Source organism: Hyperolius riggenbachi, chromosome 2, assembly GCF_040937935.1.
Source record: "Hyperolius riggenbachi isolate aHypRig1 chromosome 2, aHypRig1.pri, whole genome shotgun sequence".
Lineage (NCBI taxonomy): Eukaryota > Metazoa > Chordata > Amphibia > Anura > Hyperoliidae > Hyperolius > Hyperolius riggenbachi.
Window position 1 is genome coordinate 69,144,124 of NC_090647.1, and position 26,642 is coordinate 69,170,765.

Consider the following 26,642-nt stretch of genomic DNA (forward strand, 5'->3'; position numbering starts at 1 on the left):
CATATACATATACATCTACTTATCAGCATCTTATTGACCATCCCTAACTGATATGATTCTATGGACAGGACTTGCAACTTCCAAAGTGAAGCTTTACTGGAGTAACTTCTTGCCGAAAGCAAACCTGAGCTGAAAATGAACTAATGATGAGATAAACAATTACATCTATACCTTTATTCTAAAAAATTACTTTTTCAGAATCCACCGTTTTTACTTTCTGTTTAAAAGCTGAAAAAGTAGGTTTAATGTTTTTTGTACCAGCTGAATGACACAGACTTTTACGGTGTGACAGAATCTATGAACCAAAATCTATGAAATATTGATCCCTTTTAGCTATCCCATACACTCAGAAGCTGTTCTCTGCCAGGAAAAAAATTAATGACTGTAATTCCTTATCAGTGAGGATTACGCTATAGTCCGACTAGGTCCTGACTAGAGGAAAAGTAGTATACCTGAATGTTTAACTCTTTCAACCAGAAAAAGAAAAGAAAGAGAACAATGTCCAGTTATTATTATGTTTGCCACTAAACATACACATGTTTATCTCATCCTGTTGGTATTTCATTATTTTTAGTTCTGTTTGAAGCAAAATAATTAATTATCCTGGTTTGCTGTTGCAAGTACGAATTCAAATTTCCCTAGCCCTGCCATGCGTGGCTATGGGGATGCGGATGGGTTGTCTGGAAAAATGCAACAGGCTCTAACCCCCCATCCCCCCCAACGCAAACCTGAAGTAGCCGTTTGATTTCAAACTGCTTCCAAATTTGTGTGCGGGGAAATGCTGTGAATTGGCTTCAGTAGAAACATAACCTAAAAATCGAGGGCTCTGAATGACAGCTTCCTTGTAGTCAGAACTGGATTACTCTCACTAATAAGTCATTACCGGTCATAACATTCCTGTGTGGCTGAGAAAACGACTTCTTAGCACAGGGAACAGATAAAAAGTTCAATAGTTTAACATTTGTCTGTATGGGAGCTATATAGACATTATAATTCAAGCAGTCACAAATTTAAATTGTTACCTTTAAACACAAAATAAAACTATGGAATTCCAGGAAAGTCCTATTTAAAAGAAGCATTACAGATACAACAGATTATCTCATCAGTTTATTTTCACTTCAGATTTGCTTTATAGAAATACATTCCACATTTACCAGGGTATACAGAAAGAAAAAAAATAATAATAATTGACTCAGGAAGCCCAAGGAAAGTATTTCCCTATTCAAAGCGATCTGATATTACACTGGTAGGGGAAAGAGGGAATATTGTTTAAAAAATGGATTAGCTGGGCAATGTCTTTAGTAAAGCGTATCCCCCTCATTATATCACATATGGCAATTAATGTTTGGATACCATTTCCTCATCGCTTATAAACTAAAATGATGTCATTTCTGTCTTTGGAACACTGCATATCATGAAGATTCAGTTGATTTTATAGAAGGTTTAGTTTATACCTCCTATTGGGGAATGTTGTCTTGTGCAAAGCTCAGTTGTCTAAGAAGCCTAAAGGTGGCCACACACGATACAATAAAATGATCCGATTTTACGGCAATTCGATAAAAACGATCGGATCTCCCGAAAAAAATCAAAAGCTTTTTTCATTCGACTGAAAAATACGATCGGATTTCCCGTTTTCTTCGATTTTTATCGATCCAGAATGCCAGATATTTTTCTTCAATCTTTCTACAGATTGTATGGTGTGTGTTAGATTGTCAATTTATTAATATACACACCGTAGTAATTTTGTCAGAGTTTCCAATAATTTTTATCATAATTGGGGAAAAATTGAACATACGTGTGTGGTACATTGGTCATATTTTTGAAATGTTACAATCAGTCAGAAAAATTGATTGCAATTCTTAAATTGAACAGATATTTAAAAAATTGTATGGCGTGTGGCCACCTTAAGAAAGTCCAAAGTTTAGCAAGGCCGATTCTCAAAGCATCCATGTTAATTAGTAGGACTTTCTTTTGAAACTGATTTTTTTTTTATTGAAAAGTCAATAAGCAGCTATATTTACCTGCAGCTGAGCACCTATCCATATAGACCTGTAGTACTCTACTAGCTTCCATTTTCAGATTGAGGTATTACAGTTCCTCACCACCTACTACTGTGAACTACAAATCCCACCTCTTCAAGCAGGCATAAGGTTTCTACTGTAACTCAATCCAAAGACATAGCAACAAAAGTTGTTTAGGTGATACCGGTAATGACTAACTGTACAAGATTTCCCTGCAAGCTTTTGAAACTTTAGGTTTCTTCTTCGTCAAAACTGGATCAGAATCATATGGTTGGAAACCATATTTCGAAAGCTTGCAAAGAAATCTTGTACAGTAAGTCATTAAAGTTTTTTTTTTGTTGTGTCTTCAGATTTTTTCCATGACCAATATCAGACCACCACACACAAATACTGTAACTCACAAAATGTAGTCTGCAATCTATTGTTATTCCTTTTTTTGCTGTCACATGGTCACACCTGACTGACACATAAAGTTATATTTACCAGCCGGGTCTTCTTCTTGTGAATCACTCCCAGAGCTCTGTTTCCGCCAGCTTCCAGCAAAAAGCCCCGCTCCCTGCTGAAATATAGAAAACACCACAGTATTTTTTAACATGGAGACGGGGCTATGCACCGGAAGGTGCTGGACATGGAGCTTCGGAAGTGACTCACAAGTAGAAGGCATGGCACGTAATTATAACTTTATAGAAGACCCATTGACTATGTAATTTTACACTGGAGGTCTGCTTTAACAACCTGGCTGCTATTAAACTTTTCTTGTTCAATTTTAGGCTCAGTTGGTAATATTTAAAATTAATAAGATTTTTTTTAAAGCAGATAGTTTCTCTAGTTATCTCCTGACTCATTCAAATGGGGTGAGTTGGCCAGCAAATATTTAAAACTTCTGCAGTTAATAACTCTCAAAAACCAATTTTTTTAAATGGTAAAAATGACAAATGTTATTTCTATTCAGTGGACAATCTGGGGAGATTTTCCAGAGCTCCCCTTTAAAGATAACTCATTCCCCATGGATCCCTGCACTTATTGAACTGAATGACTTCACAGTAAAACTCTGTTAGAGCTCGTGGCATTGGAGAAACCTCCTCCCACTCCGACCTGTTGCTGTGGTAGACTTGCACTTCGTCTGTGATTTCGTCAGGAGCATAGTCCCCTCCCAGGATGTAGATTTTATCTTCAATACCGACAGCCCCAGCATTAAATCCCGCACACTCAAAAGACCCCTCCCCTTTCCACACACAAGTATCCGGACAGAAGCTGTAGACTTTGTACGTGGACAGGTCACAGATATACAGTGTGTTATTCACAGGCACTGCCTTGATTAACGTTGCGTGGAAAAACTGGCCAAATTCTGCTACAAGTTCACACCACTGATCTGTTTCTGCATTGTATTGAAAAAAGCAGTCTAAGGACGGGTTAAAGGCATCCGTCATCTCAACTTCAGACCCAAGTACATAGATAATTGACTTGCACGCGCTCGCTTCTGGGTAGTAGATTCCTCTAGGCAATGGGCCAACGGCTTTCCACTCCTTAGTGAGAGGATTATAAGTTTCTACATCAAGAAGACTCCGGATGTTTTGTGGTCCTTTGGTTTTCCCTCCAATTACAAATAACTGATTAAGGGCCATGACAGATGTATGCATTGTCCTCGGGTTCCTCATGGGTGGTACTAAAAAAGAATTATTGCCTAAGGGGCAATAGCACCAAGTTTGATCGGTGGCCTCATGGTGAGGTTCAGCAATATGAAGCCTTACCGCTCGGCAACAGCTACCCGTGCATCCTCCTGTAATAAATAGCTTCTCTCCAAAGCTGGATAAGCTAGAGCCTGGGAGATCAGTGATATGCATTTGTGAAAGTTCAGTCCATCTGTCGATTTTGATGCTGTAGCAAAACGTGTATTGTCTTTCTCCGTCCTCTGCAGTTTTGTGGACAAAGATATATTTCTCTGTTGTGGAAATACGAGCATCTGTAAACAACCCACCAGAATGTTCAAGGCATTTTATGGCTGAATTGACTCTGGATAAGCAGTTTGTGCTTTTTAATAGCTGCTCTTCAGAGACCAACAGCTTTTGCAATGTGGACGGAGATAACTGATGTAATCTGACGTTACTCATTAACTGAGCAAAAAATCTCTCCCGCTCCTCCAAGCAATGCTTCGTCCAATCCAGAACAGACGTCAACACGAACTCTTCATCGGGGACGTTTAACTCCTCACTTTGGAGACATTTTTCTAGAACTCCAACGTTCAGTTCCAGGAAGTCCACAGATTGCGTCAGCGGTGGGAAATTGTGGAGGGTAAACTGTAAGGCACGGTCAAAGAGACGTGGGGAGCCATAGCTGTCTGAGATCGACAACAGCTGCAGGCAGTTATGAACGTCAATCATTCTTATTAAAAAATCACTGCACGCCTTAGCAAGCAGAGGTACCTGAAGAAAGGATGACATCTGAAAGAACATGTCCACGTTGCTATCAGTGATCTCCGCTTTGCCCGTGTAAGCGTAATCAAGGAACGCTTTCACTGCTTCTGTGGACAAATTGCTGATGTTGACGCTTCCACCATCTCTTTCTTTCATGTTGACTTCAAACATAGCCCTGGCAAAGCAAAATGATATCTGTAAGAAATATTAAAGCTACTATAAAAACAAATTGCAGCTAATAAGAAATAGCTATTACTAGGCTGTTAAAAACAAGAAAGAAAAAGTCTCTAAACAACATGCATTATAACATTTTCATATATACAGGTACATCTCTCTGTTATGAACGTCGCTGCCAGGCTCATTCACTCCGCCCGCCACTCCTCTTCATCTGCTCCACTACGCAAGTCCCATCACTGGCTCCCCGCCCCTCTCTGAATTACACTTAAACTGCTCTGCCTGGCAAACAAATCCACCCAGCCAAACTCCCCTTCATACATTTTGGTTGTCGTCCAATATAAATTCTATATACAGTATGATAGAAATACTCCCTAACCTGTTCTCTCCACTCCCTCAACACTCTACGGATGTCCACCCCTCGCATCACTTGTTTACTCGCAAGGCTCCTGGACTTCTCCAGAGCAACCCCTACTCTATGGAACACCCCCCCTCCCCCCATCAGGCTCAACCCTACTTTCAAGCAGGCCTTAAAGACCCATCTGTTCACCATTACTTACCTGCCATAGCTCCACCCCCTACCTTAGACATACTGTATACCACACTTCTGCTTATGTGTCCCTCCTCCCCCACCCGTTAGATTGTAAGCCTATTTGGCAGGGCCCTCCTCCCCGTGCACTCTTCCCCACCATCATATGGACTCAGCAACTCAACTGCTATATTTATCCCTTCACATCATTTTTTTAATATTTTGGGCAGCACGGTGGCGTAGTGGTTAGCACTCTCGACTTGAAGTGCTGGGTCCCCAGTTCAAATCCCAGTCAGGTCAACATCTGCAAGGAGTTTGTGTGGATTTCCTCTGGGCACTCCGGTTTCCTCCCACATCCCAAAAACATACAGATAAGTTAATTGGCTTTCCCTAAATTGGCCCTAGATTATGATACATGCACTACACGGATATAGACATATGACTCTGGTAGGAATTAGATTGTGAGCCCCTCTGAGGGACAGTTAGTGACAAGACAATATACTCTGTACAGCGCTGCGGAAGATGTAGCTGCTATATAAATACTTAAAGTAAAATAAGGTGACAAACAGTAATTAAGCAATTCACATACTTATCTCCATAATGTTTCCTTTGATGCAGACTACGTCCTCCACTCCCCCCTCCCCTTCCCCGGCTCCTTTCACATTGACCCGGCCTCGACATTTAACTACACCAAGCCTGAGTAACCCTTGGACCCATCATATGTACCCCCTGGGGTACACATACTACACATTGAGATTCTAGGCTCCAGATAAATAACGAATCTGATATTGTTTGGAAATGTATCATATGCTGAAGTCAATGGCCCATATTTAATTCACTTTTTCTCCTAAGTCTTCTCCTAGGTGGTATTTCCACATAAAACGCCTTTGTAACCACCAGTGCTTTCCCTCCTACTTTTTGGTAACTTGTCAATTAAAGAGCGCTGAAGAAATTATTTCAAACAGAAGATTAAATATTATCTCCTAGGAGAAAACTCAGGAGCAATAGTAAATTGAATAAGGGCCTGTAGATCACTGGCAGATGCAACCATAGTAAAACTGGATTGTAGCCCCCCCCCCGCCCACAACACCTTAATCTCTAGATATCTTGCTTGCAGTCACTGCCATGTATCCCCTTTTCTTACTTCTCTCTGCTTCAAACACAAGGGAATGATATCTGAGTGAGTTGTGCGCCCCCTCCTACACTGCGCCCTGAGGCTGGAGCCTCTCTCGCCTCGGCCCGGCCCGGGTACCCACCGAGCTAGTATAATGAAATAATGTAATGACAATAATGGAATTAATGGCGTAATGTATAATGATATAATGGAAACCGAAGGTTGGTGGCTGGTACGGTGGTATTTACAAAGGCAAAAAAAAACAAGGGCAATTTCAAAAGACCTACAGAGCACAGTTGTGCCTTTTAACTAATGTTTTGATTATTACTGTTGTATAATATGTAAATGTTGTAATAAAGCTGTGGCTTTTAAACTCCAATTGAGCGTCACAGCTTAATTTACAGTAGATGGTAAGGTCATCTTGTTTGGGCTCTGCCCTGGTCAGGCATTGAAACTTGATGCCACTACTGCCTCAACTCCTTCCAGGACCAAACGCTTCTTAACTGTATTTCTAAGAATCTAGTGGTGTCATCTGAGTTATGAACTATTTTTAGCACAGTCTGAATATAGACTGAAAACTTCCTGAGTGTTCTGCAATTACTCCGGCTCTGGGAGGATTAGAACAGTAGTTTCATTTTACAGAAAACTCTGAACCTGTTATTTATTGGAAAATAACTGTATTAGGTTGCTCCGAGAATCACTGCTCATCCTTTACTCTTCTTACTCAAGGAATTGACTAGGGATGTAACTACAAACACTACAGCAAACATTTGGAAGATCCTTTATGTACAACAGAGTAAAGGGGCTCTGAATATATTAAAGGAAATCTGTAATGAAAAAAACATTCCGTGGGGGGTACTTACCTCGGGAGGGGGAAGCCTCTGGATCCTAACGAGGCTTTCCCTGTCTACTTCAGCCTCCTGGATCCATCGCTGACAGCTGTTTGAACTCCACGTATGGCAATATTTACCTTTTGGGCTCCAGCACAGGCGCAATAGAAGCTTTCCGACTGGGCACCAGAAGAGATAGTTGAGCCTAATTCGGGTACGCTCTACGGTGCAGGTGCCTCTACCGCGCAGTGTTGTTGCTCTTGTCGGGGAAACCAGCATTGGATTCCCAAGGTTAACCTATTGGGGACCGCCGTAGGTTGAATCAATGTCCGGCAGGTGGTGGTACTGTTCTGACCGGACGTTGATTCAACGTCCGCACTAAAGAACCGCTCCCGACGCGATCGTGCCACCCGAGAGGGGAGATTAAGCTGTCATATGACAGCTGGCATCTCCCCTCAGTGATCAGCAGCCATCGCGTATGGCTGCTGATCACGTGATCACTACGATCGCCGTCGGATCGTAGTGATCACTTTGACAGCGGCAGGGGGAAAAGAAGAGGATCCACTCGCCTCCCTGCTGTTCCAGCCACGATCGGCGCCCCCCTCCGCTCTGGCCGGCATCTCTGCTCCGTCTGACATCAGCGCCGGGTCCCGGCTTGATGACGTCATCAAACCGCGACCCGACCGTCATTTGGAGCGGAGATGCCGGCTGGAGAAGAGGTGGCTTCTGCGGCTCATCGCTGGAGCCTGGAAGGTGAGTGATGGCTTCCAGCTACAGGGGAGACACCTGCCTCCATGGGGGACACACAGCCCAGCACACCACAGACAGGATCCGGCCGCCCGACCCCCCCCAAACGCGCGCACCCCCCTCCACCGCAAAATGCCCTGGTCCTTAAGGGGGGTTAGGCGGCCGGTCCCGAAGTGGTTAAAGAGGACAGGGAAACTTCATTCGGATTCTGAGGCTTTCTCCTCCTGAGGTAAGTACTAGGGATGCCTAAAGCACTTGAATTGGTGATTTAAATAAGCACTAATTACTGCAGGTGTGCGGCGGGGACATAAGGGGTTATTTATTTATTTATATAGCGCCGACATATTATGCAGCGCTGTACAGAGTATATATAGTCTTGTCACTAACGGTCCCTCAGAGGGGCTCACAATCTAGTCCCTACCATAGTCATATGTCTATGTATGTATCATGTAGTGCATGTATCGTAGTCTAGGACGATTTTTTTTTTTTAAGGAGGAAGCCAATTAACTTATCTGTATGCTTTTGGGATGTGGGAGGAAATCGGAGTGCCTGGAGAAAACCCACACAGGCACGGGGAGAACATACAAACTCCATGCAAATAGTTCCCTGGCTGAGATTCAAACCAGGGACCCAGTGCTGCAAGTCGAGAGCGCTTACCACTATGCCACCATGCTTACCCATAAATCCGCATCCTCCCTGTGCTCCAAATAGCTTGCACGCATTCTATTGGACGCGTTGCAAGCCTCGGCAATCCGTACTTCCTTCTTCAAGGCAACGAGGCTTGCAACGCATCCAATAGGACGCATGCAAGGTATTTGAAGCGCAGGGAGGATGTGGATTTATGGGTAAATAATCCCTTATATCCCCGCCGCACATCTGCAGTAATTAATGCTCATTTAAACCACCAATTCAAGTGATTAGGCACTCAGATTTACTCGCGAGAACATCGCTAGTAAGTGGCTGTTTTGTTCTTGTTACAGGTGTACTTTAACCTCCTTAGCGGTAACCCCGTGTGTGACACGGGGTAAGCCGCCGGAGGGTGCCGCTCAGGCCCTGCTGGGCCGATTTACATAATTTTTTTTTGCTGGACGCAGCTAGCACTGTGCTAGCTGCGCCAGCACACTGATCGCCGCCGCCCCGCGCCCGATCGCCGCTATCCGTTGCGGCGCGTGGCCCCCCCCCAGACCCCGTGCGCTGCTATCATGTAGCGCGCCCTGGGCGCGCTACATGATTTAAAAAAAAACAACAACAAAAAAAAACTGCTGTGCTGCCTCCTGGCGGAATGTTTCATACCGCCAGGAGGGTTAAAGAGGCCCTGTAGTGACGTATGGTAAAATACAGGAAATTATTCAGGATACCCACTTTTATGGTAATTTTCCTTGTTTAGGCATTAAAAACACTTTCTATAGCTCTATATAGCTATATATTGGTATGTAGCCCCACCCTCTCAGTGATGCTTAGCCTAGGCTGTGTATTTTGCAGGATTTTCCCTCCCCTCCGAGCATTCTGGGAGATCAGAGATCTTTTCTGCTGGCTTTAGAACTCTCAGGAAAAGAAACTTCCTCAGAGCTCCACCTGACAGGAATACAAATGTTGCCCCCTAGGATTGATTTCAAAAAGTAAATTGGAGTGAGGAAAGATTTTACATTGGGCAAACATTGACTAAATAATTTATAGATGAATATTGTAAAAAAAATGCTATATTATTCAATATGGTATTTTGACTACAGTTCCTTTTCAAATTAAGGCAATGACAATTATCCTCACTGATTCAGGTATGTTATGTCAGGTATGACACATGAATCAAAGTTAAAACCTGAAATACAGCTTTTTACAAATATATTAATTCAGTAGATTAAAAACATTAAAGAGGGACTTTACTGAATGTAACTTAGGCTGGGTGCACACATAGCAGACACACTAGCGTAGTGGGAAACACTGTGTTTTATGCAGCAACGTTAGTTAGTCTATGGGACGCAGAAGAAGCTGCGTTTCACTGCGTTTGTTCAGTAAGCATTCTGCAGACGCTGATAGTGTTGCATACAGTGGTTTGCAAAAGTATTCTGCCCCCTTGAAGTGTTTCACATTTTGTCACATCACTGCCACAAACATGCATCAATTTTATTGGAATTCCACATGAAAGACCAATACAAAGTGGTGTACACGTGAGAAGTGGAACAAAAATCATACATGATTCCAAACATTTTTTTTACAAATCAATAACTGCAAAGTGGGGTGTGCGTAATTATTCAGCCCCCTGAGTCAATACTTTGTAGAACCACCTTTTGCTGCAATTACAGCTGCCAGTCTTTTAGGGTATGTCTCTACCAGCTTTGCACATCTAGAGACTGAAATCCTTGCCCTTTCTTCTTTGCAAAACAGCTCCAGCTCAGTCAGATTAGATGGGCAACGTTTGTGAACAGCAGTTTTCAGATCTTGCCAAAGATTCTCAATTGGATTTAGATCTGGACTTTGACTGGGCCATTCTAACACATGGATATGTTTTGTTTTAAACCATTCCATTGTTGCCCTGGCTTTCTGTTTAGGGTCGTTGTCCTGCTGGAAGGTGAACCTCCGCCACAGTCTCAAGTCTTTTGCAGACTCCAAGAGGTTTTCTTCCAAGATTGCCCTGTATTTGGCTCCACCCATCTTCCCATCAACTCTGACCAGCTTCCCTGTCCCTGGTGAAGAGAAGCACCCCCAGAGCATGATGCCGCCACCACCAGAGTGATGTGCAGTGTTAGTTTTCCACCACACGTAGCATTTTGTATTTTGTCCAAAAAGTTCCATTTTGGTCTCATCTGACCAGAGCACTTTCTTCCACATGTTTGCTGTGTCCCCCACATGGCTTGTGGCAAACTGAAAATGGGACTTCTTATGCTTTTCTGTTAACAATGGCTTTCTTCTTGCCACTCTTCCATAAAGGCCAAGTTTATGCAGTGCACGACTTATAGTTGTCCTATGGACAGATTCCTCAACCTGAGCTGTAGATCTCTGCAGCTCGTCCAGAGTCACCATGGGCCTCTTGACTGCATTTCTGATCAGCGCTTTCCTTGTTCGGCCTGTGAGTTTAGGTGGATGGCCTTGTCTTGGTAGGTTTACAGTTGTGCCATACTCCTTCCATTTCTGAATGATCGTTGAACAGTGCTCCATGGGATGTTCAAGGTTTTGAAAATCTTTTTGTAGCCTAATCCTGCTTTAAATTTCTCAATAACTTTATCCCTGACCTGTCTGGTGTGTTCTTTGGACTTCATGTTGTTGTTGCTCCCAATATTCTCTTAGACAACCTCTGAGGCCGTCACAGAGCAGCTGTATTTGTACTGACATTAGATTACACACAGGTGCACTCTATTTAGTCATTAGCACTCATCAGGCAATGTCTATGGGCAACTGACTGCACTAAGACCAAAGGAGGCCGAATAATTACGCACACCCCACTTTGCAGTTATTGATTTGCATCCTTGTGGTATCTTCAATAAATGTGTATTTATTTATTTAATCACAGTCCTTGGTGTCTGCTTTAACGGAGGCAAGTCCACCACTTCCTCCCAGCAATTTTTAAAAAATTTTTATGTACTTTTATTCTACTGGCGCCTTTGTTCACCTACCAGTATATCACTTTGTATTGGTCTTTGACGTGGAAATCCAAGAAAATTGATTCATGTTTGTGGCAGTAATATGACAAAATGTGAAAACTTCAAGGGGCCGAAAACTTTTGCAAACCACTGTATTATGCAGCATGGCTGCCAAAACACGCATAATAAATGTCTATAGTAACACATATGCATTGCGTTTTTCATGCGTTTTTAATTCAAAAGTAAAGATCTTTGATGTGTGTCCACTTCCTGTTGTCTTCCTAGTGATTTGAATAAATTTTAAAAAATGCATACAAAACGCACTTTAGCAAACCGCAAACGCATTAAAACGCACGCAAAACGCTTGAAAAATGCATCTGCGTAAAAAAGAAAAAAAAAGCAAAACGCACCAAAAAAGCAGTAAAATGCAATAGAAAATCGCTAATGCACCATCCTAAAACGCTACTTTTTCACGCTATGTCCTACAATATGTGGACCCAGCCTGAATGACTAAAATGATGGAACAAAGAGGTCTATACACACAGATAGGCACCTGGTATAACAAGATAGATTTTTACTGAAGAAAAAACATGCAGAGATGAATCATACGCCAGCATCAGGTAATGCAGCTTACACAGAACAGAGAGGAACACAGAGAGAATACAGGAAATCACAATACCATAGAGATCATGGCAGCACTTTATAGACAGTGACATCTTGTGGTTGCTTTACTGTACAGTAGTTTAGATAATAATGTTAAAACTCTAACGTAAAATTGCTTATATTTTACAATATTCACTTATAAATGATTTAGTCAATGTTTTACCATTGTAAAAAAAATTCCTCTGTGATTAACATTCTTAAATGTATCACAGATGGCAACATTTTTACTGCTGGCAGGTGCACCACAATGTTTGTTTGTTGTGGGTTTAAGCAGAAGTGAGCAGAAACAACACCTGATCTCCCAGAGTGTTATGGGTCAGAAGGCTGCATAACTAATATACAGCAATAAATAGGAAGTGTTTCTGGTGCTAAAACTAAGATAATTATTTTATCTTGATTAATGTATTACATTCTACTTCATGTTGTTACGTTGGCTCTTTAATTTCACAAAAATGCACAAAGCCACAAAGTAGCCTTCTTGTACTGTATGGCAGTGCAAGGAAAACTGGGGCAAAAATGGAGCAAACGTCTACATAAAAGAATCTGATTGGTCAGTCTGAGCCAATGTTCAACATCAGTACCAGATTTGCTTGGACTTCCTGGCAGCAGTCTCATTAAATCTGCCCTAATGTATATCATGGCCGTCAGGGAGGACACAGTACATGGCCAAAAAAGTCTACAGGAAATCTACCTGCACAGACTTGTATTTCTTTATTGACTCTCACCACCCACTGGAACACAAACTATTTTTTTTCCTTAAAGAGATACTGAAGCGCAAAAAAATATATGATATAATGAATAGGTTGTGCAGTACGGATAATTACTAGAACACTGGTAGCAAAGACAATATTCTTATATTTATATTTTCAGTTATATAGTTTTTTGTTTTGTTTTTTTATACATTGCATCATCCTCTAATATTTGCAGTTTACACACTACTCAGTATTCTAAATGATTTTACAGAGCAGGCTAGAGAACTTTTGAACTTTCCTCTGCTGAAAAACAAACAATACAGTGCCTGAAGGCTGAGATAACAAGCTCCAGAAGACAGATCTCTCTGGCCCAGTGCACACCAAAAACCTCTAGCAGATCTGCAAAACGCTAGAGGTATTTGAAGCAGTTTTCAGAGCGATTCTAGGTATGTTTAGAGACGTTTTCTAAAAATGCCTAGAGTTTTTTTGGAGCATTTTTGTGTAGCAGATTTCAAATATTGTTACAGTACAGTTGTTACTGAACAGCTTCTGTAACAAAAACGCTTGGAAAACCGCTCTGATCTAGCGTTTTTCAGAGCAATTTTCCACTTTCCTATACTTTAACATTGAGGCAGAAACGCCTCAGAAATCTAAAGAATGCTGCAGCCCCTGAGTTTGCGTTTGTGAAAAAAACGAACCTCTCTGGTGTGCACCATCCCATTCACTTTCTTTAGCCAAGCGGTTTTCCCCCTGCAAGTGTTTTAAAAAACGCTTCAGAACAGCTCTGGTGTGCACCAGCTAATTGTGACTTTGAAAGTGGTGGAGCTTAAAGAGAACCCGAGGTGGGTTTGAAGAATATTATCTGCATACAGAGGCTGGATCTGCCCATACAGCCCAGCCTCTGTTGCTATCCCAAACCCCCCTAAGGTCCCCCTGCACTCTGCAATCCCTCATAAATCACAGCCACGCTGCTGACAAACAGCTTGTCAGAGCTGGCTGTGTTTATATCTATAGTGTCAGTCTGCTGCTCTCCCCGCCTCCTGCAGAACTCCAGTCCCCGCCTGCATCCCTTCCCTTCCTGTTGATTGGAGGGAGGGGATGGGGGCAGGGACCGGAGCTCTGCAGGAGGCGGGGGAGCAGGTGAGACTGACACTACAGATGTAAACACAGCCGCACAGCATGGCTGTGATTTATGAGGGATTGCAGAGTGCAGGGGGACCTTAGTGGGGTTTGGGATAGCAACAGAGGCTGGGCTGTATAGGCAGATCCAGCCTCTGTATGCAGATAACATTCTTTAAACACACCTCGGGTTCTCTTTAATGGCTCTCTTGCATAGATAACAACTGGAGTTTCTTAACTCAAACAAAATTAGACTTACAGTATGTCTCTGCTCCTAATGTTTTATTTCTTAGCTGTATTACACATATAAATCATTATATCATCATTTTTTTTCGCTTCAGTGCCTTTTTAAAGGAAAGATGCAAGCTGTTTAAAAAAAAAATCTACTTACCCAGGGCTTCCTCCAGCCCCTGGTAGCCTGCGCAGTGCATTCCAGATTACGTCAGCGCGACCGCCAGTGGCTCTCGCATAGGCACAATAGATGCTGACCTGGCGAGGTTGACATCTGCACCAGAGGGGTCCCCAGGCCACCGGCTGGATGTGGAGCTAAGCTACGGCAAAGGCACAGGACGGCTGCCAGGCGCTGGAGGAAGCTCCAGGTAAGTAGATTTTCTTTAAAACACTTTAGCTCAGACCTTCCCTTTAACTCTATATTGCCTGGCTGAGACACATCCTCTGCACCAATTGGAAGGCAGGTGAGCTGCCCCTGTCAATATCATGGATGGGTCACAAACATAGTTACATAGTTAGTTTTGTTGAAAAAAAAAAAAAAGACACCCCTCCATCAAGTCCAACCTGAATCTGAGAACCTGAATTACATAAGCTGTACATACCTGAAAACCTGAATTATATTAAAGGTGCATATCTGAGAATCTGAATTATATTAAAGGGCAACTGAAATGAGAAGAATATGGAGGATGCCATATTTATTTCCTCTTAAACAATACCGGTTGCCTGGCAGCCCTGTTGATCTATTTGTCTGCAGTATTGTTTGAATAACACCAGAAACTAGCATGCAGCTAATCTTGTCAGATCTGAAATTAATGTCAGAAACATCTGATCTGCTGCATGCTTGTTTAGGGTATATGTCTAAATAGTGAGAGGGTCAGCAGAACTGCTTGGCCGTCACGGGGGTCCACACGTCCGGCCGCCGCTGCCCCCCCTCTAGCCTCTAGCCGCCGCTCCCGTCCCCGCTGCCAGCGTCACTCCGACCTTGATCAGCCAGCGACCAATAGTGCAGGCGCTAGGACCTAGCACACCGCACTGATATGCGGAAGTGACATCACTTCTGCATATAGAGCGTGGTGCGTCCGTTTGCCCGCTCTAACTGGTCGTGTCGCCGGCTGATACTGAGGTCTGACGCTGCAAGGTGAGGGGGGGGGAGGGGCGCCTGTCTCTACCTAAACTGGGGGTCCCTGTCACTACCTGAACTGTGGGTCCCTGTCACTTCCTAACCTGGGGGGCGCCTGTCACTTCCTAACCTGAGGGTCCCTGTCACTAACTAAACTGGGGGTCCCTGTCACTACCTAACTCGATTTGGGGTCCCTGTCACTACCTAACCTGGGGGTCACCTGTCACTTCCTAACCTTGGGGGTGCCTGTCACTACCTAACTGGGGGTCCCTGTCACTTCCTAACCGGAGGGCACCTGTCACTACCTAACCTGGGGGTCCCTGTCACTACCTAAACTGGGGGGTCCCTGTCACTTCATAACCTGGGGGCGCCTGTCACTTCCTAACCTGGGGGTCCCTGTCACTAACTAAACTGGGGGTCCCTGTCACTTCCTAACCTGGGGGGTGCCTGTCACTTCCTAACCTGGGGGTCCCTGTCACTACCTAACTCGACTTGGGGTCCCTGCCACTACCTAACCTGGGGGGCGCCTGTCCCTACCTGAGGGTCCCTGTCACTTCCTAACCTGGGGGTCCCTGTCACTACCTAACCTGGGGGGCACCTGTCACTTCCTAACCTTGGGGGTGCCTGTCACTACCTAACTGGGGGTCCCTGTCACTTCCTCACCGGGGGGCACCTGTCACTACCTAACCTGGGGGTCCCTGTCACTTCCTAACCTGTGGGTCCCTGTCACTACCTAAACTGGGGGGTCCCTGTCACTTCATAACCTGGGGGCGCCTGTCACTTCCTAACCTGGGGGTCCCTGTCACTACCTATCTGAAGGTCCCTGTCACTACCTAACTGGGAATCCCTGTTACTTCCTAACCTGGGGATCCCTGTCACTACCTAACCTGGGGGGCACCTGTCACTTCCTAACCTGGGGGGGCTCCTCGTGCTACCTAAACTGGGGGGCTCCTGGCGTTACCTAAACTGGGGGGCACCTGTCACTACCTAAACTATCCAGGCCAGCCAGCCCAGCATCACCACCAGCCAACCAGCCCAGAATCACTGTCAAAAAGGCCACAGCATCACCACCACCAGTCAGGCCAGTATTTACTTCAATCAGCCAAGCACAGCCCAGCATCACCGCCAGCCAGATCACAGCATCACCGCCAGCCAACCTAGCCACAGCATCACCGCCAGCCCGGCCACAGCATCACTGCCAGGCCTTTCAGCCCACACGTCATCCCCAATCCAGCCAAAAACAATATTGCCTGGCACAGCAGCCAGTACAGGAGAATTCAGAAGCCAGGTGAGAGGTGTCTACCATATTAAGGGGGCATTCTGCCTATTTATGTGAAGTGCTGTCTATTTATGTGCCTCATGACTGCTGAATTTGTCTTGTTGGGGGCCTCATGGTTACTGAATTTGTCTTGTTGGGGGCCTCATGATTTGTTGGGGGCCTCATGATTGCTGAATTTGTCTTGTTGAGGGCCTCAAGATTGCTGAATTTGTCTTGTTGGGGGCCTCATGATTTGTTGGGGGCCTCATGATTGCTGAATTTGTCTTGTTGGGGGCCTCATGATTGCTGAATTTGTCTTGTTGGGGGCCTCATGATTGTTGAATTTGTCTTGATGGGGGCCTCACAATTGCTGAATTTGTCTTGTTGGGGGTCACATGATTGCTAACTGCGAGACTATGGAAAAGCTGAATCATCATCATATGAGACAATAGCAATAAAGAGACTCTGTAACAAAAATGTCAGCCTTATTTCTTGTATCCTATAAGTTCCAATACATGTTCTAATGTGCTCTGGATTACTGCAGCCTTTTCTAGTTGCACTGTCTCTGTAATATATCTAATCTTCTTGTCTTTCTTTCAAGCCTTGTTGAGCCAGGGAGGAATGCACTGCTTCTGCTGTGATAGGGAGAAGTTATGCATGCCCCCTCCATGCTCTGTGTGTGTGCTGTGTGTATGAATCACAGGCAAGGTCTCTGCTTACACCCAGCCTGTCTGTGACCTTGTGAACAGCTGTGAGTGCAGAAATATTAGTTCAAAGCCCAGACAAGCAGCTAAGGCAAACAAGTGGGAGAAACATTCCAGCAGTCAAGTCACGTTTGAGAGGAACCACTGCAAACAGGCACCTGCTCTTTTATTTATGTAAGATTTTTACAGTACAGATTCTCTTTAAACCTACTTTTCTAGCTTTTTAAAACAGAAAATAAAACTGGGAGGTTCTAAAAAAATGAATACATTTTTCAGGAGTAGGATGGAAGAAATTGTTTATCTTCACAGTTTATTTTCAACTTGGATTTTCCATAATGTGCATGTAGTAGTTAAAAAGTTTGTATTTAGTTTAAATTGCTGTTGCCACTTTGCGATAGATAAGTGACTTGTGGGTTGCAGTTTGGGCCCTCGGCCTACAAAAGGTTCGCCACCACTGTCCTACTCTAATGTCCCACCATTGCTAAGTTCATGTAAATTTGTCTCCACCTGTGACCACACCAACATTCTGGTCCATGGCCACACCCATTTTTTTTTGGCTCGCTACGCCTCATATTTTTTGGCGCGCGCAACTTCACCGGAATCTTCCCATTCCCATTCATTGTTCCCCGGGCTAACAGGGAGCGGCATGGGAGCGCGAACGCACAGCAGCCCAGCAGCAGCCCAATGGACGTGTCACCATTCTGTGTTTTACTGCCTTGACAAAGGGGACCCTGCGTGGCCCCGAAATGAATCGTTGGTTTGTGGAATGGCTTGTGTCACGATGTTCTGATTAAATTTTGAACTTGGTTCATACGAAGTGTGCGGATTATCTGGATTCTACAATGGACGGGTCAGTCACTTCCATTCAGCTACAATGGTCAAAGGAGTCATCAGTCACTTTGTGCTACCCCATAAAATACTTACCGAGGGCTTCCTCCAGCCCCTTGCAGCCGACATGTCCCAAACAGCATCTCCACTCGCAGCCGCCGGCCCAGGGTCTGCGCGGGTAAATATTTCATGGAGTAGCACAAAGTGACTGACTAATGACTCCTTTAAAGTGAACCTCCAGACTAAAAATCTACTGAGCACCACTGAAAAGGCCTGGTGTTTCGTTAACAGTTTCACAGCATCAGAACTTAGTTTTTCTTAGCCAAGCCTCATTTGAAGCCTTGCACGCACAGATAGGAGGGGTGATCAGGACACAGGACAGTTGGAACTGTGTCTTATGCTCCCTGTTACCTCCTTTCAACCAAAAAGATGGCTGCCCCCATAAAAAAGATGGTTGCCCCATAAAATCACAAACATTTGCCTGTTCTTTTAAAACAGGGTGGGTAAGAGAATATATTACCTATCTATTTTAATTAACATAACTAATGTAACTTAATGACAGTATGTTAGTGTAGGCTGAAGTTACCCTTTAATTACTTGGAGATCGCAGGCTCTGGCCCCTTTAAAGAGACTCCGTAACAAAAGTTGCATCCTGTTTTTTATCATCCTACAAGTTCCAAAAGATATTCTAATGTGTTCTGGCTTACTGCAGCACGTTCTACTATCACCATCTCTGTAATAAATCAGCTTATCTCTCTCTTGTCAGACTTGTCAGCCTGTGTCTGGAAGGCTGCCAAGTTCTTCAGTGTTGTGGTTCTGTGATGCATCTCTCCCCTCCAGGCCCCTCTCTGCACACTGCCTGTGTATTATTTAGATTAGGGCAGCTTCTCTCTTCTCTCTTATCGTTTACAAGCTGGATAAATCGTCCTCTGAGCTGGCTGGGCTTTCACATACTAAGGGCAAAGCTGTTTGCAGGAAGAAAAGAGCAGCCTGAAACTTCAGTGCATGAGAGATGCAGGGGGAAAGAAACACACAAATGATCTCTTGAGATTCAAAAGGAAGGGTGTATACAGCCTGCTTGTGTATGGATGTATTTTCTATGTGTGGACATACTGTACATCAACCTACTTCCTGTTTTGGTGGCCATTTTGTTTGTTTATAAACAAACTTTTTAAAACTGTTTTTAACCACTTTTAATGCGGCGGGGAGCGGTGAAATTGTGACAGAGGGTAATAGGAGATGTCCCCTAACGCACTGGTATGTTTACTTTTGTGCGATTTTAACAATACAGATTCTCTTTAACGACAAGAGCCTTTTTTTTTAATTCACTGCTTCCTGATCACTGTTATTCGTTCACAGTGATCAGGGGATCAGGAGCCAATAAAAACGACTCCTGACCGAGGCACGGTCTTAAGACAGCTGAGTTTTATGCCAGCAGCGGCCCTCAATCGCGTCCCATGGATTTGAGCTGCCAGCGTTAAACTAAGCTGCATCAGGCTTAAAGGAGAACTGTAGTGAAAGGTATATGGAGGCTACCATATTGATTTCCTTTTAAGCAATACCAGTTACCTGGCTATCCTGCAGATCCTCTGCCTCCAATACTTTAAGCCCTAGACCTTGAACAAGCATGCAGCAGATCTGGTGTTTGACATTTTTGTAAAATCTGACAAGCGTAGCTGCATGCTTGTTTCTGGTGTGATTCACACTACTGCAGCCAAAAAGGTCAGCAGGGCTGCCAGGCAACTGGTATAGCTTAAAAGGAAATCAATATGGCAGTCTCCATATACCTCTCACTACAGTTCTCCTTTAAGCAGCCGCAAGTGCAGTGTAGTTTTAAAGTGGAACTAAACTTTTGTACAGGAAGGAGAATAGCATAAAGAAATGCACCCTGTATGTTTATAGAGAGTATAGCCTGTCTAATACCCACTTGTAATTTGATCCTTCCTGCAGCTGTGTGAAGATGTTAACAATAAGTCTGCTTCCTTGAAAGCAGGAGGTAGACTGCAGATTTATTGCAGGATTTGTATCAGCTGTATCAAAGATAAAGGTGTGTAGGTTGATAGGTTGTTGCATATCTTTTAGCGCAGAGAGGAAGTTCTGAGTCTAGGTCCACTTTAACTACCTAAGAACCTGAATTACATTAGTGGTCCATGCCTGAGAACCTGCATTACATTAGCAGTCTATGCCTGAGAACCTGAATTACATTATTGGTCCATATCTGAGAACCTGAATTACATTAGCAGTCTATGCCTGAGAACCTGAATTACATTTGTGATCCATATCTGAGAACCTGAATTACATTAGCAGTCCATGCCTGAGAACCTGAATTACATTAGCAGTCCATGCCTGAGAACCTGAATTACATTAGCAGTCCATGCCTGAGAACCTGAATTACATTAGCAGTCCATACCTGGAACCTGAATTACATTAGTGGTCCATGCCTGAAAACCTGAATAACATTAGTGGACCATGCCTGAGAACCTGAATTACATTAGCAGTCCATACCTGGAACCTGAATTACATTAGTGGTCCATACCTGGAACCTGAATTACATTAGTGGTCCATGCCTGAGAACCTGAATTACATTAGTGGTCCATACCTGAGAACCTGAATTACATTAGCAGTCTATGCCTGAGAACCTGAATTACATTAGCAGTCTATGCCTGAGAACCTGAATTACATTAGCAGTCTATGCCTGAGAACCTGAATTACATTAGCAGTCTATGCCTGAGAACCTGAATTACATTAGTGGTCCATACCTGAGAACCTAAATTACATTAGTGGTCCATATCTGAGAACCTGAATTACATTAGCAGTCTATGCCTGAGAACCTGAATTACATTAGCAGTCTATGCCTGAGAACCTAAATTACATTAGTGGTCCATATCTGAGAACCTGAATTACATTAGCAGTCTATGCCTGAGAACCTGAATTACATTAGCAGTCTATGCCTGAGAACCTGAATTACATTAGCAGTCTATGCCTGAGAACCTGAATTACATTAGCAGTCTATGCCTGAGAACCTGAATTACATTAGTGGTCCATACCTGAGAACCTAAATTACATTAGTGGTCCATATCTGAGAACCTGAATTACATTAGCAGTCCATACCTGGAACCTGAATTACATTAGTGGTCCATGCCTGAAAACCTGAATAACATTAGTGGACCATGCCTGAGAACCTGAATTACATTAGCAGTCCATGCCTGAGAACCTGAATTACATTAGCAGTCCATACCTGGAACCTGAATTACATTAGTGGTCCATACCTGGAACCTGAATTACATTAGTGGTCCATGCCTGAGAACCTGAATAACATTAGTGGTCCATGCCTGAGAACCTGAATTACATTAGCAGTCTATGCCTGAGAACCTGAATTACATTAGCAGTCTATGCCTGAGAACCTGAATTACATTAGCAGTCTATGCCTGAGAACCTGAATTACATTAGTGGTCCATACCTGAGAACCTAAATTACATTAGTGGTCCATATCTGAGAACCTGAATTACATTAGCAGTCTATGCCTGAGAACCTGAATAACATTAGTGGACCATGCCTGAGAACCTGAATTACATTAGCAGTCTATGCCTGAGAACCTGAATTACCTTAACGGTCCATACCTGAGTACCTGAATTACATTAGCAGTCTATGCCTGAGAACCTGAATTACATTAGTGGTCCATATTTGAGAACCTGAATTACATTAGCAGTCTATGCCTGAGAACCTGAATTACATTTGTGATCCATATCTGAGAACCTGAATTACATTAGCAGTCCATGCCTGAGAACCTGAATTACATTAGTGGTCCATATCTGAGAACCTGAATTACATTAGCAGTCCATACCTGGAACCTGAATTACATTAGCAGTCCATACCTGGAACCTGAATTACATTAGCAGTCCATACCTGGAACCTAAATTACATTAGTGGTCCATGCCTGAAAACCTGAATTACATTAGCAGTCTATGCCTGAGAACCTGAATTACCTTAGCGGTCCATACCTGAGTACCTGAATTACATTAGCAATCTATGCCTGAGAACCTGAATTACATTAGTGGTCCATACCTGAGAACCTAAATTACATTAGTGGTCCATATCTGAGAACCTGAATTACATTAGCAGTCTATGCCTGAGAACCTGAATAACATTAGTGGACCATGCCTGAGAACCTGAATTACATTAGCAGTCTATGCCTGAGAACCTGAATTACCTTAGCGGTCCATACCTGAGTACCTGAATTACATTAGCAGTCTATGCCTGAGAACCTGAATTACATTAGTGGTCCATACCTGAGAACCTAAATTACATTAGTGGTCCATATCTGAGAACCTGAATTACATTAGCAGTCTATGCCTGAGAACCTGAATTACATTAGCAGTCCATACCTGGAACCTGAATTACATTAGCGGTCCATACCTGAGAACTTGAATTACATTAGCGGTCCAAATCTGAGAACCTGAATTACATTAGTGGCAAATATCTGAGAACCTGAATTACATTAGAGGTGCATATCTGTGAAGCTGAATTACATTAGCGGTCCATACCTGAAAACCTGAATTACATTAGTGGTCCAAGCCTGAGAACCTGAATTACATTATTGGTCCATATCTGAGAAAATGAATTACATTAGTGGTCCATATCTGAGAACCTGAATTACATTAGCAGTCCATGCCTGAGAACCTGAATTACATTAGTGGTCCATATCTGAGAACCTGAATTACACTAGTGGCCCAAGCCTAAGAAACCTGAATTACATTAGCAGTCTATGCCTGAGAACCTGAATTACATTAGCAGTCCATACCTGAGAACCTGAATTACATTAGTGGTCCATATCTGAGAACCTGAATTACACTAGTGGCCCAAGCCTAAGAAACCTGAATTACATTAGTGGTCCATATCGGAGAACCTGAATTACATTAGTGGTCCATATCGGAGAACCTGAATTACATTATCGGCCCATACCTGAGAACCTGAATTACATTAGAGGTGCATATCTGAGAACCTGAATTACATTAAAGGTCCATACCTGGAACCTGAATTACATTAGCGGTCCATATCTGAGAACCTGAATTACATTAGTGGTCTATAGCTGAGAAAATGAATTACATTAGTGGTCCATATCTGAGAACCTGAATTACATTAGCAGACCATGCCTTAGAACCTGAATTACATTAGCAGTCCATACCTGAGAACCTGAATTACATTAGTGGTCCATATCTGAGAACCTGAATTACATTAGAGGCCCAAGCCTGAGAACCTGAATTACATTAGAGGCCCAAGCCTGAGAACCTGAATTACATTAGTAGTCCATATCTGAGAACCTGAATTACATTAGTGGTCCATGCCTGAGAACCTGAATTACATTAGTGGTCCATGCCTGAGAACCTGAATTACCTTAGCGGACCATACCTGAGAACCTGAATTACATTAGCGATCCATACCTGAGAACCTGAATTACATTAGTGGTCCACATCTGAGAACCTGAATTACATTAGAGGCCCAAGCCTGAGAACCTGAATTACATTAGTGGTCCATGCCTGAGAACCTGAATTACATTAGAGGTGCATATCTGAGAACCTAAATTACATTAGCGGTCCATAGCTGAGAACCTGAATTACATTAGCTGTCTATATCTGAGAACCTGAATTACATTAGAGGTGCATATTTAAGAACCTGAATACATTAGTGGTCCATATCTGAGAACCTGAATTCCATTAGCGGCCCATGCCTGAGAACCTGAATTACATTAAAGGTCCATATCTGAGAACCTGAATTACATTAGCGGTCCATAACTGAGAACTTGCATTACATTAGCGGTCCATAACTGAGAACCTGCATTACATTAGCAGTCCATACCTGAGAATCTGAATTACTTTAGCGGTCCATACCTGAGAACCTGAATTATATTAGTGGTCCATGCCTGAGAACCTGAATTACATTAGTGGTCCATATCTGACAACCTAAATTACATTAAAGGTCCATACCTGGAACCTGAATTACATTAGTGGTCCATACCTGAGAACCTGAATTACATTAGCGGTCCATACCTGAGAACCTGAATTACATTAGCGGTCCATGCCTGAGAACCTGAATTACATTAAAGGGGCAATGAGTAACATTAGAGGCATGTACATGAACACCTTGGTTACATCAGAGGAATATACCTGAAAAAGTCGCTGCTGGCGGCGAGCACACAGCGATGACAAGGAATGAGCTCATCTTTTACGGTTATGGTGAAATCAAAAAAGATGCCCTGTTCTCTGAAGCTCTGGAGCACAGTCAGGATCTGCTGTCCATGGCCCTCGGCCACCATGGAGATGGACTTCTTTTCAGTGGAAGGAAATCCATTGCACATCAGTCTTCCAGACGTATCTCGTGGGCAGTCCATGGCAGCTAAATGAGCATAAGCCAACTAGGAGAAAATCAGAATATAAATATTAGAGGTGAATGCCCAATAAAAGAGCTTGATGATGTCCTTATTGACAGTTCATGTAATTCTCCTTGGACAGTTACATTCATGAACTAGAAAAGGGAGAATCAAACCATGACCCAATCAGCTTCTGCTGCATTACACAAAATCTATCAGTGCAAACTTGATAATGGGAACATGACTGATAGGATTATAAGCTGCTGGCCTGCTCTTTCTGAATGTGGGCATTAACAATACAATGCCCCGAACTATCAGTTGTCCAATTTATCGTAATATTCGTTCAGGCTCAGCTCACTAACTGAAGTAAGACTGCTATGTAATTAGATCAGATAAATGGAATCAGAGGAATACTGTATATTGGGTGACCGGTTTATTTCATTTTAAATAATGTACACTGCCTGGCTGTCCTGCTGATCCTTTGCCTGCCATAGACCCTGAACAAGCATGCAGATCTGAGGTCTATGACAAATCTGACAAGATTAGCTGCATGCTTTTTTCAGGTGTGTAATTTAGACCCTACTGACCCCCTGTCTGCAATACAGTACAGTACAGGGGGTACAGTACAGGGGTTACAGTACAGTACAGGGGGTTACCTGTGCAGCTGGCCGCCTTCCAGTGATGTCTGTCATACAGTACAGGGGGTACGGTACAGTACAGTACAGGGGGTTACCTGTGCAGCTGCTCCCCTTCCAGTGATGTCTGTCATACAGTACAGGGGGTACAGTACAGGGGGTTACCTGTGCAGCTGCTCCCCTTCCAGTGATGTCTGTCATACAGTACAGGGGGTACAGTACGGTACAGGAGGTTACCTGTGCAGCTGCTCCCCTTCCAGTGATGTCTGTCATACAGTACAGGGGGTTACCTGTGCAGAGTGAACTGTGCACCCTCTGCCTCCAGTGATGTCTGTCATACAGTACAGAGAGTACAGTACAGGGGGTATTCCAGTGATGTCTGTCATACGGTACAGAGTGTACAGTACAGTAGAGGGGGTTACCTGTGCCCAGTGAGCTGTGCTGCCTCTCCCCTCCCAGTGATGTCTGTCATACAGTACAGAGAGTACAGTACAGGGGGTTGCCTGTGCAGAGTGAGCGGTGAGCTGCGCAGCCTCTCCCCCCTTCCAGTGATGTCTGCCATACAGTACAGAGGGTACAGTACAGGAGGTATTCCAGTGATGTCTGTCATACAGTACAGAGAGTACAGTACAGGGGGTTACCTGTGCAGAGTGAGCGGTAAAGCCTCTCCCCTTCCAGTGATGTCTGTCATACAGTACTGGGGATACAGTACAGTATAGGGGGGTTACCTGTGCAGAGTGAGCGGTGCACCCTCCGCCTCCAGTGATGTCTGTCATACAGTACAGGGGGTACAGTACAGTATGGGGGGGTACTTGTGCAGAGTGAGCTGCGCAGCCTCTCCCCCCTTCCAGTGATGTCTGCCATACAGTACAGTACAGTATAGGGGGTTACCTGTGCAGAGTGAGCTGCGCAGCCTCTCCCCCCTTCCAGTGATGTCTGCCATACAGTACAGGGGGTACAGTACAGTATGGGGGGTTACTTGTGCAGAGTGAGCTGCTCAGCCTCTCCCCCCTTCCAGTGATGTCTGCCATACAGTACAGGTGGTACAGTACAGTAGAGGGGGTTACCTGTGCAGAGTGAGCTGTGCTGCCTCTCCCCTCCCAGTGATGTCTTCCATACAGTACAGTACAGTGTAGAGGGGTTACCTGTGCAGAGTGAGCTGTGCTGCCTCTCCCCTCCCAGTGATGTCTGTCATACAGTACAGGGGGTAGTCCAGTGATGTCTGTCATACAGTACAGGAGGTACAGTACAGTACAGGGGGTTGCCTATGCAGAGTGAGCAGTGAGCTGCGCAGCCTCTCTCCCCCCCCCCCCCCCCCCCCTTTCCAGTGATTTCTGACATACAGTACAGAGGGTACAGTACAGGAGGTATTCCAGTGATGTCTGTCATACAGTACAGAGAGTACAGTACAGTAGAGGAGGTTACCTGTGCAGAGTGAGCTGTGCTGCCTCTCCCCACCCAGTAATGTCTGCCATACAACACAGAGGTTACAGTACAGTACAGGGGTTACCTGTGCAGAGTAAGCTGTGCAGCCTCTCCCCTTCCAGTGATGCAGCAGGACAGAGCTCAGTGCAGCGCTACATCTGTCACATTTAAACAGCCAAACAAACAGCTGACAGCT

The 26,642-nt window shown here is 44.0% G+C and overlaps 1 protein-coding gene across 1 annotated transcript; it reads right to left on the minus strand.

Annotated features, from left to right (window-relative positions):
* Nucleotides 1-1,094: 1,094 nt before the first annotated feature.
* KBTBD3 (kelch repeat and BTB domain containing 3) lies at nucleotides 1,095-26,642 on the minus strand. The gene is made up of 3 exons (XM_068266884.1): nucleotides 26,532-26,642; nucleotides 24,184-24,431; nucleotides 1,095-4,610 (listed from the first exon to the last, which is right to left on the minus strand). The coding sequence occupies exons 2-3, from the start codon at nucleotides 24,405-24,407 to the stop codon at nucleotides 3,008-3,010; spliced, it is 1,827 nt and encodes a 608-aa protein (XP_068122985.1). The 5' UTR covers nucleotides 24,408-24,431; nucleotides 26,532-26,642; the 3' UTR covers nucleotides 1,095-3,007.